The sequence below is a fragment of the Lepeophtheirus salmonis genome, chromosome 9 (assembly GCF_016086655.4).
Source record: "Lepeophtheirus salmonis chromosome 9, UVic_Lsal_1.4, whole genome shotgun sequence".
NCBI lineage: Eukaryota > Metazoa > Arthropoda > Copepoda > Siphonostomatoida > Caligidae > Lepeophtheirus > Lepeophtheirus salmonis.
In genome coordinates, this window is record NC_052139.2 from 4,339,589 (window position 1) to 4,353,833 (window position 14,245).

Sequence of the window (14,245 nt, forward strand, 5' to 3'; positions counted from 1 at the left end):
TACACGTTGGGTGTCTAACGTTTCATCGTTCTTAAGCTACTCTCAATGTGAACGTGCTCCTCAATGGGACACGCGTCGTTATCTTTATTGTATCATGCAACCTTTCATAAAAAAGAAATAGAAAAAAGGCCTAAAATCATCTGGTAGTTAGCCAAATAAGTCAATCGTACCACCACTATTTATATCTTATTTACTCGCAGACTATCACTATCATATTATTTCTTGACCATTTTAAAATATTTACATATTATTATATGTAACGTATAATACAAACATACATAGTATTTTATTCGATACTTAGTAATATTTGATGAAAAGAGTAGTTATGATAGGTTACATTATATTATTTTTATGAAAAAAATAGCCAAAATTTCTTCATAGAAATAATAAAATGACCAATATATATACAATATAATGGACGAGGGATCAACAAGAGATTATATTCCTATTCTTTTGGAAACAGAGTATATGTATTGAATAACTTATTGCCCATGACGTCTGAAGGGGGAAGAGGGAATGGACAGCTGACAAACCAATAGAAAGGGGTATTTTTGAGTTGGTGAGATACCTCATTGGCCCCCATTCATATTAATAATAGTAAATACGAACTAGTTGTAAGTGGTAACTCTTATGTGAACTCGATCGAACTTTCCTCGCACACGTTCTTCAGTTGAAGCTGTTGATGATGAATAAAATCCCTGAGAGGTAAGTGACTCCACTCTCACTCAGGTTCACTATGCGTTGGGTTCGTTGCCTCCTCTCCGCGACAGGATTGAGTCTAAGTCCGAGTACCTCTTGGGATTGGGACTGGGACGCTCGTCAAAGTATGTTTGAGTCCCGCTCACCCCCAACTTCCCCCTCCTCAAACTCTTTGAACAACTTTTCATTCCCAAGGGACTCTAATTGTAATGCTAATTGTAATATGCAAACGACAAAGGGAAATTGGGGGTCTGCGCGGTTACAGTAAGCCCCATTTATAGAGAATAGCCCTTCCAAAGCCACTCGCTACCTTCTCCTGGTCCGCCATGGACAGTATGACTTTTCCAACGGGAAGCTGACTCCCAAGGGCTGGGAACAGGCCTTTGCCACGGCAAGACGCCTCAAGGAACTGAATCTTCCGTTGCAGTACATTGTGAGCAGCTCCATGCCTCGGGCCATGGAGACGGCCTCTGCCATTAGCTCCATTCTGGAGAGTGGTGTTGCTCTTCTCCCGACCAATGAGCTCCTACGAGAAGGAGCTCCCTACCCAGACATTCCAAAGAGATCCTCTTGGAAGCCTCCTCTCTCTTACCATGTGGATGGAGCACGCATCGAAGCCGCCTTTCGCAATTATTTCCATCGCGCTCCCCCGGAACAAAAGAAAGATTCCTATGAAATCATTGTGTGTCATGCCAATGTGATCCGATATTTTGTTTGTAGGGCTCTTCAACTCCCACCGGAGGCTTGGCTCCGTCTCTCACTCAAACATGCTTCTCTTTCAATAATATGCATTCGTCCTGATGGGCGCATCTCTCTAAGAGCCCTTGGGGATTCTGGACATTTACCCCCTAATTTGTTAACTGTCTGATTTTAGGATTTTGAATAAATGTCTGGATAGCTTTTTATTATCAATCTCTAACTTAATAAGGAGCATTCACTGAAATTTCAATATTATTCTTATTTCAGATGGGAAGTTTACAATAATCACGGAGAAAGGATTCCGGGTACACCATTTATTGCCTTTAAAACACCTTTAAGTGAAGTAAGTGATGGTATACTAATCATAACCTATTTTCTTAGTGTATCTAGGATTCTGAGGAGCCTCAAATATATTAATCCGATTGTATTGAAAATTCGATTATTTGCAACTCAAGTTATGTCCTCATTTTATCGAAATGTCGTATTCGAGGGATTGTCGAAACTTTCTTCCTCGCCACTTCGATGTTCTAGTGACCCACGCCACTTCTTTATTTCAAGAATGAAGTTTGTTAAGTGTCCTAGTACTATTGAAGTAAATCCTATTCGTCTTCAAATGCCATTTACTCATTTATGTTCCTCTTCAATAGTTGAAAACTTTCCTCTTGACAAGCATATTATTGGAGTTTCTCAAGACCCACTAAACAAAGTATTCAATTGGGATTTAAATTACTCTTCTTTTAGCTCAAAATTGATATGTGAAATACTCTCTAAACCTGATACTAAAGATGATTGGGTCAATAATAATGATTCCTTTTTCTCACCTCTCAATTCTTCTCCAAAGAGGATTATTGTTGAGTTCTCATCTCCAAATATAGCTAAACCCTTCCACTATGGCCATCTTCGCTCAACTATAATTGGTAATTACGTTGCGAATATCAATGAAGTCCTAGGTCATTCTGTTACTCGCATAAATTTTCTTGGAGATTGGGGAAATCAATTTGGCCTTTTGGCTGCTGAGTTGGAGAAAAGGGGCATAGATGTTATTTCTCTTGAATCTATAAATGAATTAAATACATTGTATGTTGAAGCAAATAAAAGAGCGTTGACTGACGAAAGTTTTGTTCTTCAAGCAAAGGAGTGCTTCCGAAAACTGGAGAAGGGGGATGAGTCGTTACTGAATCAATGGAAGCATATTCGAGAAATAACTGTATCAGAGCTTGCTCAAGTATATCGACGTTTGGGTGTGGAGTTTGATTATTACCATGGAGAGTCCATGTACAATAAGAACAATTGTACAGAAATTATAGATATCCTAGAATCAAAAGGACTTCTTAATCGTGGTGAGCTTTTGTCTTTTAACGACGGGTTGGGCAAAGCAATTCCTCTTTGCAAAAGTGATGGGTCATCACTCTATGTTTTACGTGATGTTGGTGCAGCGATGGATCGTGCTGAAAAGTTTCACTTTGATAGGATGTATTATGTTGTAGAGAATGGACAATCCCTTCATTTTCAAAATTTGTTTCGTATTCTAAATGCTCTGAACCCTTATCTCAACGTTGAACATATCAAATTTGGTCGAATCCATGGTATGTCATCCAGAAAGGGAAACATCATTCTTCTTACTGATATTTTAGATGAGGCTAAACAATTAGCAATGGAGCTACAAGATCTCTCCATTAATACCCGCTTAAATTCTCATGAAGAGAAGGAACATGCAGCGGATATATGTGGGATGACCGGGGTTCTTCGACATGATATGTCTAATAAGAGACAAAAGGACTATCCCTTTCGATGGGAAAAAGCTATTCGTAAGAAGAGTGATACATTTCAGTACAATCATTGTAGATTATATCGTCTTTTAACGGAGCAAAATATTGTTTCAAATACTGAGGAGCTATTACTTGATGAAAATCTATTTTTGAATGAACATGATGCAGTATCCTTGGTTCACCAATTGGCCTTATTTGATGAAGTTTTGAAAGATTCGCATTCTTGCTTACAGCCTTATATATTAGTTAAATATATGCAAAATTTATGTGAAGCTATTTCGAAAGCCTTCAGAACTCTCTCTATCAAAAATGCAGAGAGTCACGCTATTGCTCGAAGCAGAGTCTTGCTATTTTTTGCTGCAAAAAGGACATTAAAGATGGGAATGAAGATATTGGGAATTCAGCCATTGTCTAAAATGTGATTTTATGTTCTAGAACTAATAGAAATAAACATTTCTTTGGAGTTGTTTTCATTCAATGTTGCGTTTCTTAAGATTCTTTCTCATATAATTGTTCTATATTAACGAGTAAATTATTTATTGCAGAGATTTTTTAAGAATGGTTGGGAAAATTATTACTATTATGAAAAGGGATGGGCAGATGATGCCTATTATGATAAATGGACTCCAGCTATTCTGGAAGGCACCATTCCCCAATTGGGATCCGTTATCGACCTCACAGCAACGCATAAATATTATAGACCTTACGAATTGAAATATGCAACGCATTTCAAAATCAAAGTGCCGGGACGGGTTATTCCACCAGAAGACATTGTTGAAAAGTAAGGGTAGCTCAATATCCCTAAATTATTACTATTTCTTATTCCCTAAGGTTTTTTGATATTGTGGATGAAGTGAGAGAATCCAAGCCGGGTAAATATGTAAAGAGTCCTATCCAAAAGTATTGTAACACTTCTCATTTTTTTTTTCTTAAGATGGTAGCTTTAAATATATCCATGTAGACAAGATAAGAAATGTTAACTAATTTCCCTGATTTTAATATATGGATGAGAATATAAATCAATTAATGTCATGGCTGATTGGAGGGCATTCCTTTAAATTTCAATGGATATATTTTTTGGTATATAACACTTATATATATATCTATCAGTCAATCTTATATCTATCAGTATATATTAATGATTATATTAAAATAGCCTCATTTCTAAATTCTACTTTATAATTATTTCAATGCCCATTGATCCACCATCTTTTCCATATCACCCATCGTAAATGTTGGAGCATAGATTATAGAAGCTAAAAAATAATAGCATTTGATATGCAGTTTTCATAAGGGGAAATTTTTATTTTAACTTTTTTTTTTTTTTTTTTTTGGGGTATTGTAGAGTTGTCAATTAGTTATTGTATTTGTTGAACCAATTCAGCAAAAAAAATAACAGTTTTATGTATTTATAGATAAGCTAATTGGAGTTCATTGTACTCATGGAGTCAATCGTACAGGATACTTTTTATGTCGATACTTAATCGATAAAATGGATTGGTCTGCAGAAAAAGCTATTTCAGGTGGGTTCATGTTTTATATAGTTATAGTTAATACTGGAGTTCAAATGATAGTGGATTTTAATGCTCGATATAATTACGATCATTTGGAGAGAAAAAAAATAAACGATTAATCAACCGATCAGTAAATACTATCTAATAATTGGAAATATGAAACTTTATTAAAAGAAATTGTTTTTGTTTTTTGTGGTTTTTTTTTTTTAATTTGAGTCTGCACGACTGTAAATTAAGTATCTGATTAATATCCTGATGAATCGGTTAAATTAAGATAACCGTGTTTAGCATTAACAAAGTTGAAAAGCCTTTAGATGAAAAAAGAAAGAGATTTCCTCATGTTAGTGACTAATGAATGACTTAATAAAAAAATACAGTCTTAAAACTTATAAAGTTCGGTTCTAATCAGTAGTAGTACTGACAATAATTAGTACCGATCTTATGACTGGAATGGACCAAATAAATAAAGACTGATAGAATACTAGTCATTTGTAGCTAGGTATCTATAAAATTCATATAAGTATAATATTATCAAAACAGTAAATCGTAGACCTCGACTTAAAGCTTCTGTTAGAAATACAAAATTAATTAATTATCATTTGAAATGAATAGGTATGATCATGTATTAACGTATCATCCATATATTATTTTCATTTTCAGAAGTAGGACAATCTCGTGGATATGAAATCGAAAGAGATTGCTTTTTAAATGGATTAAGACCCTCGAACAAAGGTTAGTTTTTATAATTAAATTTTGTGGTTTTTTTTTAATGAGGTTAGTGCACTAATTCAAAAGTTTATCCTTGTTGAAGTATTATTATATAATATAGTGATGACTGATAACATCAAATTGAAGATTATATGTCTAATTGTTTCTCAATTATTTCATTAGTTAAGAAATAAAAGAAAAAATATATATTTTAACATTTATAGTCCGATGTATTTATAGATCATTTCTGCAATTGATACTTTTTTCTGTGTTTTAGAATCCATTTCAATGCGTAGATCACGTAAAAAAGATACGAAGAAAAATATTTCAAAAGAGGAGCGAGAGCGCTCCGCCTACTAAATAGTTAATCAACCTCATTTATGTCGTGTCACTTTCCAATCCAATGCATCAATTGTTCCAGAGATAAGAATGAATCTAATCTCATTCATGTTAAAACTTTACTCAATACATGCTCAAGCACCTCAAAAGTCTTGTTTTATTAAATATTGAACCAAACTACGTGATGAACATGTATTCAATCTACTGCGGAAAATGATTTGAACCCTTGACACATTATAGTCTTCTATTAAGAGTTTGCTACCATTTTTTATCAAGCTATATGGAACGTTCCAATTCCATCCACTATTTCTTAGTTTATGTTTGCTCATGAAGCAATTAAGTCTATTTTTGTGAATAACGATATTAAGGTACACTTTACAATGAATCCAAGTATTATGTTTAAAATGATCCTCAATTAGTGTGGTGTTTAACTTTGATGTTCAATGATAATGATGTTATGGGGACAGTAGTCTAAGAAAAGAGGATGAATAGTACTTCAATGGCTCATATGATTGTGTGCCCCTTTTGAATTTCAAACTTACTGGAGTTATTCAAAAAAATCTAAGAGTGCTTCATTTTTATATTAGGCATAAAATAACTTTCAATTATTAGACTTTGGTTATGTGCTTTGATAAATATAATTTATCTATATATTATACCGATAACGGATTCTCGAAATATATAGAAATGTTGTTATTTCATACGTATTATTATTATTTAAAAACACTGCATTTAGTTATAAATGGTTCTTGACAAACCGTCATTCTTCATTCGTTAAGTTATCCTTTTGAGCAGAATAAGAATATTTATTCGATCATAATTGGTGCAATTTTATCCTTTGGGTCAAGCAAAGAAATGTCTATGTGTGTACAGTTTTACCACAGAACTGTAACCATAATTCATTCTGGAGCTATGGTCCAAAATCGAAAATGTTTGTTGGAAATCCTATTCTATGACGATATTTATTTATTTAGATTAAGGTCTAGAATTTGACATAGATCAGTAGTAATGTAAATCCTGTGAAATTTTGAGCCTGCCCGGTGTTTTTTTTTTGGAATTGTTAATCAGAGGAATGAATTTTCTTTTCGTTGCAGGTGTCAGTATTATTTAATTCCTTAGTAATGAACATTTTTTCCTAAATAAATTCAATTATATTCAAAAGCTGATTGAATTTCGTGTGTGCTGATAAATAACGGAAAACATTTTTGCCGCAGTATCGTTTGAGGCATTTCGCCGAAAAATGAGATTAAATTTATTTTATAAACGATTGTGTATTTTACTTCATTTTAAAATGATATGATAAATATGTATTTTTCATATGCTGTATATATCATAGGTAAAATAGCTGTGTGGCAAAATTGTCGTGTACGTTATCATTGTGAGCCAAAATAGTTTTGGGTAACATCGTCGTGAAGCAATATGACTGTGAGACATTATTATTGTGTGGAATTTCGTTGAATCTATATTATATTCAGACAATAAAATTATTGAATGATGAGGAAACTTGCTATTAAATTTCCTATTTAATATCCTCAGCCCACAGGTTGTAGAGGTTAAGGGCTGGGTCCTAAAGGTGTTTAACCACTGCCACATTTTTAAGTATTAATGGCACTTCTATAATGTGCTATAATACACCTAGAAACACTGGTTGTTTAAGTGAACCCTGAGCCTCGAATCAGGTCAAATTCCAGCGTCGCAGGTTTTCTAAACATCAAACAATTCTTTTAATATATAAAAATAAACCCTGACCAAAAATTTGAACGGTTAAAGTACCTCATAGCAGATAAAATGTTTTCTGAATAATTTCTCTTTTTTTCATTTATTGCGTCTTATTTCATAAACGTTTTTAATTTTTTAAGAAGGAACGGGTAAAAAATGATAAATTTTGTATATTAAATTATGGACTCCTAACATTACAACGATATATTATTTTCAATTTCCAAATTTTTAGTTCCATAATGTTTGCAAAAATCAACCAGTTATTGAGGGTCATTTTTTTTCGAGAACATTATTTCCAATAACTTTTTATTTATACAAGTTTTTTTGTGTATTCGTTTAATTCAAAAAATATTACGTGTACAAGGCTCATCTTAGGTAGATAAGAGTTGAAAATTCGATTCTGGTTGGTTGTATTCTGTCAATTGTCTTTAAAAATATCTTCCAGATCTTTAAAATAATTAAATTTCGTTAGCATTTAATCAGTCATAATTTATATATGAGGATGGGTACATGTTTTGTATCTTGGTTAGGTTGGAAACTTTTTAGACCACCTTCGTAACTAGAAAATTGCTGAACGTTAATACTGTTGTCAATTTATATCAAATCAAATTACTCTTAATTATAATGGTGCATTACTCTTTGTATGTTCCGTCCGGGGGTGCAAAAATAGAACTGAATATATAGAACGGCCTCGCCTGATGTATCATTTAAAAAAAAAATCTAAACTGCTATTTCTTTGTAATATAATTATGTATTTTTTTAATCATTAATTTGATGATGTTAAAATTCTTATCAAATTAATAAAATGTATTTTTCATTTTAGAGTGTACCATCAATAAACCCACTTGCAATTTGAAGGACAATAAACCACCTAAATATTCCGCTGATTATCCGGCAAAGAAAAAAAATAAGAATAAATCCAAGATAATTGTGGGGAGAGAAGCTACTAAAGTTTTAGAGTTAAAAAAAACCAAAGAACATGCAGAAACTCCAAAAATCAAAGATTTAATGGGTGCTTCGTTGAATTTGGATTTAGGTGGAATGGACATTGTAACAAAAGATGATTTTAGACAGATCGAAAGAGCCTTAATACGAAAAATTAATACATTCGCTGGTGCACAATATTATAGTTGTTTCATCGAGAATTTTTCGAGGAATTTGTGTGCTGACTTATCTTCAACTATGCTCAAAAAGATAAAATTGACATTTATCGCACTTCTTTCAGAAAGAATTAAAAAAGAAAATGCTGAAAAAATCAAGAAAAAAAATAAAAACCCCACTCTCAATGTTTATTCGATTAAGGACTATCGAGATACTTCAATAAACCTTGAGGACTATTATATAGATGAGGATTCTACTTAACTTGTTGTAAATAACGATTAATAGCAAACGCGAGGAAAAAGGCGGGATCATGACATACAGTACTATGCCCTGAGGAACTTTAATAAAATAATTAAGATAGAAAAGGAAGTAATTGTAACAAGGTATATATTTTTTTTTTCAGGTATGGTCTTCTATAATGTTTTTGATTTGTTATTTAATCTGATGTCATTGCACAATATATACCTTGGTTACAACTAGGTTTGTTCAGAAGCTGTTTAAGACTTTTTTCTACTTTTTTTATGTAAAAATTGAATACATCGGTATGTATAATACCGTTGTTTTTCCTTTTTTCCGAAGGAAAAAAAAGAAGAGTATGAGATAAAAAAAATTTCATGCTTTATTTTCTTTAAATGCAGGCTCTGGATAATATTTTTTTTTGTTTCTGTTATAAAATTAGGACCCCCCGCCGCCAAAAAAAAAAAAAAGTTTTATGTGAGGGCTTGATTTTTTGAAAAAAAAATCCCAAAAATTAAATATTTTTTAGGAAAAAATAAATCAAGTATTAAATTTACAAAAAAAATCAAAAACCCATCGGTATTCAAAAAAAAAAAAAATCCAAAACGGAAAAAAACAATTTAAACATTTAAATTTTTTCGAAAACAATTTCAAAAATTAACAGCTGTTTACACCAAAATTCTAAAATTAAATTCTAAATATTAAATTTTTGGAGGAAAAAAAAGGAACTTTTTTTACAATAAATATTTTTTTTGGGATATTTGGGGGAGGGAGTTACAGCCCCTCCAGTCGACCCTTCTGAGAGGAACATATAAAATATATATATGTTTAAAGGCAGGGGATATTAAATCAGAAAATTTAAGTATAATGTGTAGTACAATTAATTTCCCAAAATTAATCCAGAAATTCAAAAATTATTTGATTTACATCAAGGGGTCCATAGTGAAGTCAGTCACTCAAACCACCTCTAGCTTTAACCACAGATTCTCACCTGGCACAGGTATTGATAAGGAACTCTTTCTCCATGGTGACCACTGTCTCGAGAATGGTATGTAGTTCGAGGGGTTCAGGTCCGGCGAGCTAGGAGGTCACATATCCTTTAATGTTAATCGGGTATTCCTTTAATTTGTCCTCAGTTATTAGCCTTAAACGATCATGAGTCTTCCTTGAAGGTATTCCCGACCATCAAGCTCCTTGAAATCCTTAGCTACATGGGAAACAGTTGATTTGTGAACCTTTGTAAACTCCATTATCTCATTGGGCGTGTGCTCAGCACGAAGGCACACAATAATATCCTCACGGCGTTCGTATTCGTAGGACACCTTAAAAATTTTGTTTTTTATACTTTTCAGTTTTTTCAACAATATCTGATCAATACGCTTTCATAAACATAGATCTCAGGAAGGCTAAGCTATTGAGGTCTAAATTTGTTCTGGATTTAAGATAGCCAGCCTGTATAATTTAGTCCAAAGCTCTTACAAATGTTAAAATTATAGATTAATTCTATATCACCATCTTTTGTTGAAACAAAATAAGTTATTTGTGCAGCTGGACCTTCTATGACGTAACTTAGATCTAACCTAAGTGATGAAATTATTAATAACTTAGTATTTTTGCGACCTTATTTCAAAAAGGAGTATTCACTAATCAATAATATTTACGCTATTTTGAAATAACGTAATCTTCAATAAAAGTAGAAAATTGACTGTTTATTTTTTTTTATAACTTAATACTTAAATATTCCATGTTTACTCATTGAACCTATTTCTAGTTACAAGTAAAAAGATCAGGGAAGTACTCTCAATGGAATAATTGAAATAGGAGGCGCTTAATTGGAGAATAAAATGAAGATTAATAATCGTTAGATGGTAGATTGTTGAGTCTGATTAAAAATATAAATCTAGATTCTTGTTCCTTACAGTCCCCGTAGTCTCAGGTCCAATACCAGTACTTTTTTTATCCTGCAGCTTCTTGTACAATTGAGAAGGTGGACAAAATGATTTTTAAATGAGGACATGTAAATTTGGATTCAAATTGATTGATGCTAATAACTACAGCTACATAATCTATAAAAGATTTTCCCAAAACATTTATTAGAGATGTGGAAATCCCGATTGTTAGATAATTAGATTAGATTATAGTGAGATTTCGAACGTATGAATTGAAATTTCAATAATATTTCAACAGAATACAACTAATTAATACTTTTTACAGTCATAAATAATGTTCCTTTTGATTTAAAAAATCAAAAGGAACATCAACTTGAATAAAGAACAAACAATTGTTACGCCTAAATTTCATATAATTATATATTAAGGTTTACGTATACATGAGATGAAATGGCTTTAAGGCGAAATGTCCTAAGTATAAATTGTGTAAGGTGAAATGTCCTGGGGCAAAATGGTTTAAGGTGAAAGTCCCTGGTCCCAGTCAAAATAGATAGTTTTCTTTTTATATAAAAATATCTTCTTTCCAAATTTGTATTAACTATTGAGCATAGACCAATTATAAAACTGTTATGTATTGTCTTTTATTTACTTTTAGATCATGACGTAGGGATTTGTTTTAAATAGATAGTAATGTACCTTGTGTTTTACGAGTTGGTATATTTAATAGTTTTATACTATGTACATCCTTCTAAATGTAATCCCTTATTGAATATATGTTTTAGTGTATGATTGTACCCCCAATCCAAAGGTATTCTTATTGAATTTACTCCGGTCCGTTGCTTCCGTCTGTTGGTGGTGTTCGTGAACATTACAAAAACTTTTTCTCACTTTTCTTTTGTCCCAAATTATGTTATATATCCTTGTATTATCCAGAAAATAGTTAGTGTCACACTTGAATAAAAACTTATTAGTTGAGAAACTGCAGCGGTAAGGCGATCTACAGGATCCACGCTCCCCTCTTTGAGCGAGGAATATTGTATAGGAAGCCCAAAGGGTGCCAAATTCGGAATTTTTAAAACATAAATTAAACAATTTTATAAATAATTTCTTTCGAATGGTCTAAAATATAAAATGATGTAAGTAAAGACATATTTCTTCATAATTACTTTTCTAAAACAAGCACAAGACCAGAAAGTAATATAACAAAGAGCTCATTATTAAAAAAAAATGAATTTGTAATTCTATAGTATAGGGGCGCTAAAATGTACATTTGGCCTCTCCTGTAAAAATCGTGCTACTCCGTTACGGAACAGATGATTTTTCAGGAATGTTACTATACGTTTTATTATAATGAACACTGTTGTTCACTCATTTGATCGATATTTTTTGTAATATTTTTGATCCTCACCGTATTATGAATTGAGATACGACTGTCTATTATAATATATTTGGAGGGGTCCTTGAAACTCCGGATAGTGGTGATAGGTATTGAGTCACTTACAAAACCTGTTGGCCGAGTTGTATTTTGCAAAATAAAATGTGACAATCTTGTGACAATTTCTTATAAAACTAAAGTTTGATTGTCTGAGTACAATATTAATTTCAATAAAATGTACTATATACAAATATAAATGAAGGACAATCATAATCAAATCCTTCATGATCAAATTGCTTGCAATGAATTGATTAATAATCAAATTACTCACCATTATTTTACCTGACAATGTAAATGAAGTTCAAATGACCAATGATCACTCTATCGGAAGATTTTTTAGATTCTCGGGCATTTTGCACATTGCCCGTAGCATTTATGTTAGCCATCATATTATTTTTATGAATGAAGTTTGGGTATCATATAATAATTCAAATGTATAGCTACGTTTTTAATAAAATATTTAAAATAAACAATATAATAATTATGTATCGAATAAAATATTATGTAGGATTTTAATATTATGAAATATATAATATTTTTTATTCATTTAAAAAATTGTAGAGAAATAATATGACAAAGATAGTCTTGGAAAATTTAAAAATAAATGAATAGCATTTGTTGTGATTTACTTATTTGGCTAACTACCAGATGATTTCGGGCCTTTTTCACTTTTCCTTGTGGAGAAAAAGTATCAAATAATGCAGTAATAAAGGGAACGACGTGTTAACGTCCGTGCTGGAGATACGTGCTCGTCTGCTGATGCATGGCGTTAGTATCGCAGCAAAACTTGATAGGATACTATAACATTGACTGCAAATGAAATGATGAAATGTGGACAATTCAAGCTCATAGCAAATTTGTATATATCAAAAAAATGATTCCACGGAATATATTCATTTATTTGACAGAAATTTGACTTCCTCTTAGTGTTTAAAATTTAAGATTCTTGTTAGATTTTGACTTGATAGAGGGCGCCGTAGTGTCTATGCTTCTACAAAAAACAGTTCCCTTCCACTTTTTATATTAAATCTAGCTTCTGAAGTTATAATAATTATTATATTATACCAAAGCTACAATGATATAGCTGATTGGAATCAGCAAAAAATGTTACGTGCTGCTACCATTTGTCGCACTCATTTATTAATTATCATATTATATACAGATTTAACCTCATTTTAATAGACAAAGCACCGAGAAAGGTTATAATATATTAAATTATGTCGATGAATATATTTATATTGCATGACTTGAAGGACATCTAACAACATAAAATCAAATCAAATATCACGGCTCGCTTTATTGAAATAGTAGTAAAGGATACTAATTAATAATGATTTTCTTTCAGAGCAAATAAATCTGTTTTTAATGATTTTTTTTATGACAAAACTTGAAGAGCGGTGAGATTCTTTGACCCTTTATTGGGTATGTAGGTACCGATGACCATTATGAATAAATTGTCTCCTGGGGATTCCGATCGTACATATGTTGTATCTACAAATAATCCTTCATAAATACAAAATAAACATTAGAAATCCTTCTTGGCAATTAAATAAATATACTTTGCTCTGTTTTTCTTTTTTGTAATTTTCACAGTTGGTTTCAACTTTCAAATCCTTTTGTTTTTTGTTCCTTCACATTCTTCAAGAAGAAGAAGAATTATTATTGAGGAGAAGGATGAGAAAAGAGCTTCATGGTGCTATAAATAGATGGACATAATAATCATAGAGTAAAAGAAGGATTGAGGATTCAATTACGCAATTGGCGCCTCAAGAAGTATTAGTACAGTACATATTTATGACGAGAAATAGACAGAACAAGAAAATGAATTATAATATACTTTATTCATACTGTGTATGATTACTAGGCACTGCCAAAGGAAAATAAACACTCTTGATTAATCAATTTGACCTTGATACACAGCTATACTGATGCTAACATCAAAGGCTCAACCACCATCACCATTAGAAACTAGAGATGGGACGATTAATCGGAATCGGAGAATAGGGTGTATTTTTTTGTAATCGGAGTTGGGATGGCATAGGGAAAATAAGGTTTAATGTCCCATTCCGATTTTTATTTATTACTGGTATTTAACTATTTATGACTTTTCTATGTTATATACATATAAATACAAAA

The 14,245-nt window shown here is 31.8% G+C and overlaps 2 protein-coding genes and 1 long non-coding RNA gene across 19 annotated transcripts; 2 read left to right on the plus strand and 1 right to left on the minus strand.

The window, feature by feature from the left end:
* The first annotated feature begins 409 nt into the window (after positions 1-409).
* LOC121124558 (uncharacterized) lies at positions 410-9,040 on the plus strand. Of its 17 annotated transcripts, none has more exons than XR_011781880.1 (9): positions 486-824; positions 1,666-1,703; positions 1,780-1,990; positions 2,046-3,585; positions 3,713-3,948; positions 3,999-4,039; positions 4,583-4,690; positions 5,342-5,413; positions 5,667-6,424. XR_011781880.1 is itself a non-coding variant. In XM_040719716.2 (7 exons), the coding sequence occupies exons 1-7, from the start codon at positions 683-685 to the stop codon at positions 8,807-8,809; spliced, it is 1,095 nt and encodes a 364-aa protein (XP_040575650.1). In that variant the 5' UTR covers positions 489-682; the 3' UTR covers positions 8,810-9,040. The 17 variants fall into 17 exon arrangements, 7 of the variants coding, with proteins under 7 accessions (XP_071747269.1, XP_071747268.1, XP_071747271.1 ...); XR_011781881.1 differs by having other exon boundaries at positions 486-705; XR_005866339.2 differs by having other exon boundaries at positions 481-705; positions 1,780-3,585.
* On the plus strand, positions 737-1,664 carry LOC139906296 (serine/threonine-protein phosphatase PGAM5, mitochondrial-like). The gene is made up of 2 exons (XM_071890940.1): positions 737-824; positions 966-1,664. The coding sequence occupies exons 1-2, from the start codon at positions 737-739 to the stop codon at positions 1,565-1,567; spliced, it is 690 nt and encodes a 229-aa protein (XP_071747041.1). The 3' UTR covers positions 1,568-1,664.
* Positions 6,980-10,421, minus strand: LOC121124559 (uncharacterized). Its single transcript, XR_011781882.1, has 2 exons — positions 9,777-10,421; positions 6,980-7,188 (listed from the first exon to the last, which is right to left on the minus strand). It is a non-coding gene; the product is annotated as an uncharacterized lncRNA (long non-coding RNA).
* Between the last annotated feature and the right edge of the window lie 3,824 nt (positions 10,422-14,245).

Excerpts from the sequence above, each read along its gene's own strand:
- LOC139906296 (XM_071890940.1), top strand. The coding sequence starts at position 737 with ATGCGTTGGGTTCGTTGCCTCCTCTCCGCGACAGGATTGAGTCTAAGT. Across the intron at positions 825-965 it reads GGACTGGGACGCTCGTCAAA|AAGCCCCATTTATAGAGAAT; the intron begins GTATGTTTGAGT and ends CGCGGTTACAGT.
- LOC121124558 (XM_071891168.1), top strand. The coding sequence starts at position 1,856 with ATGTCCTCATTTTATCGAAATGTCGTATTCGAGGGATTGTCGAAACTT.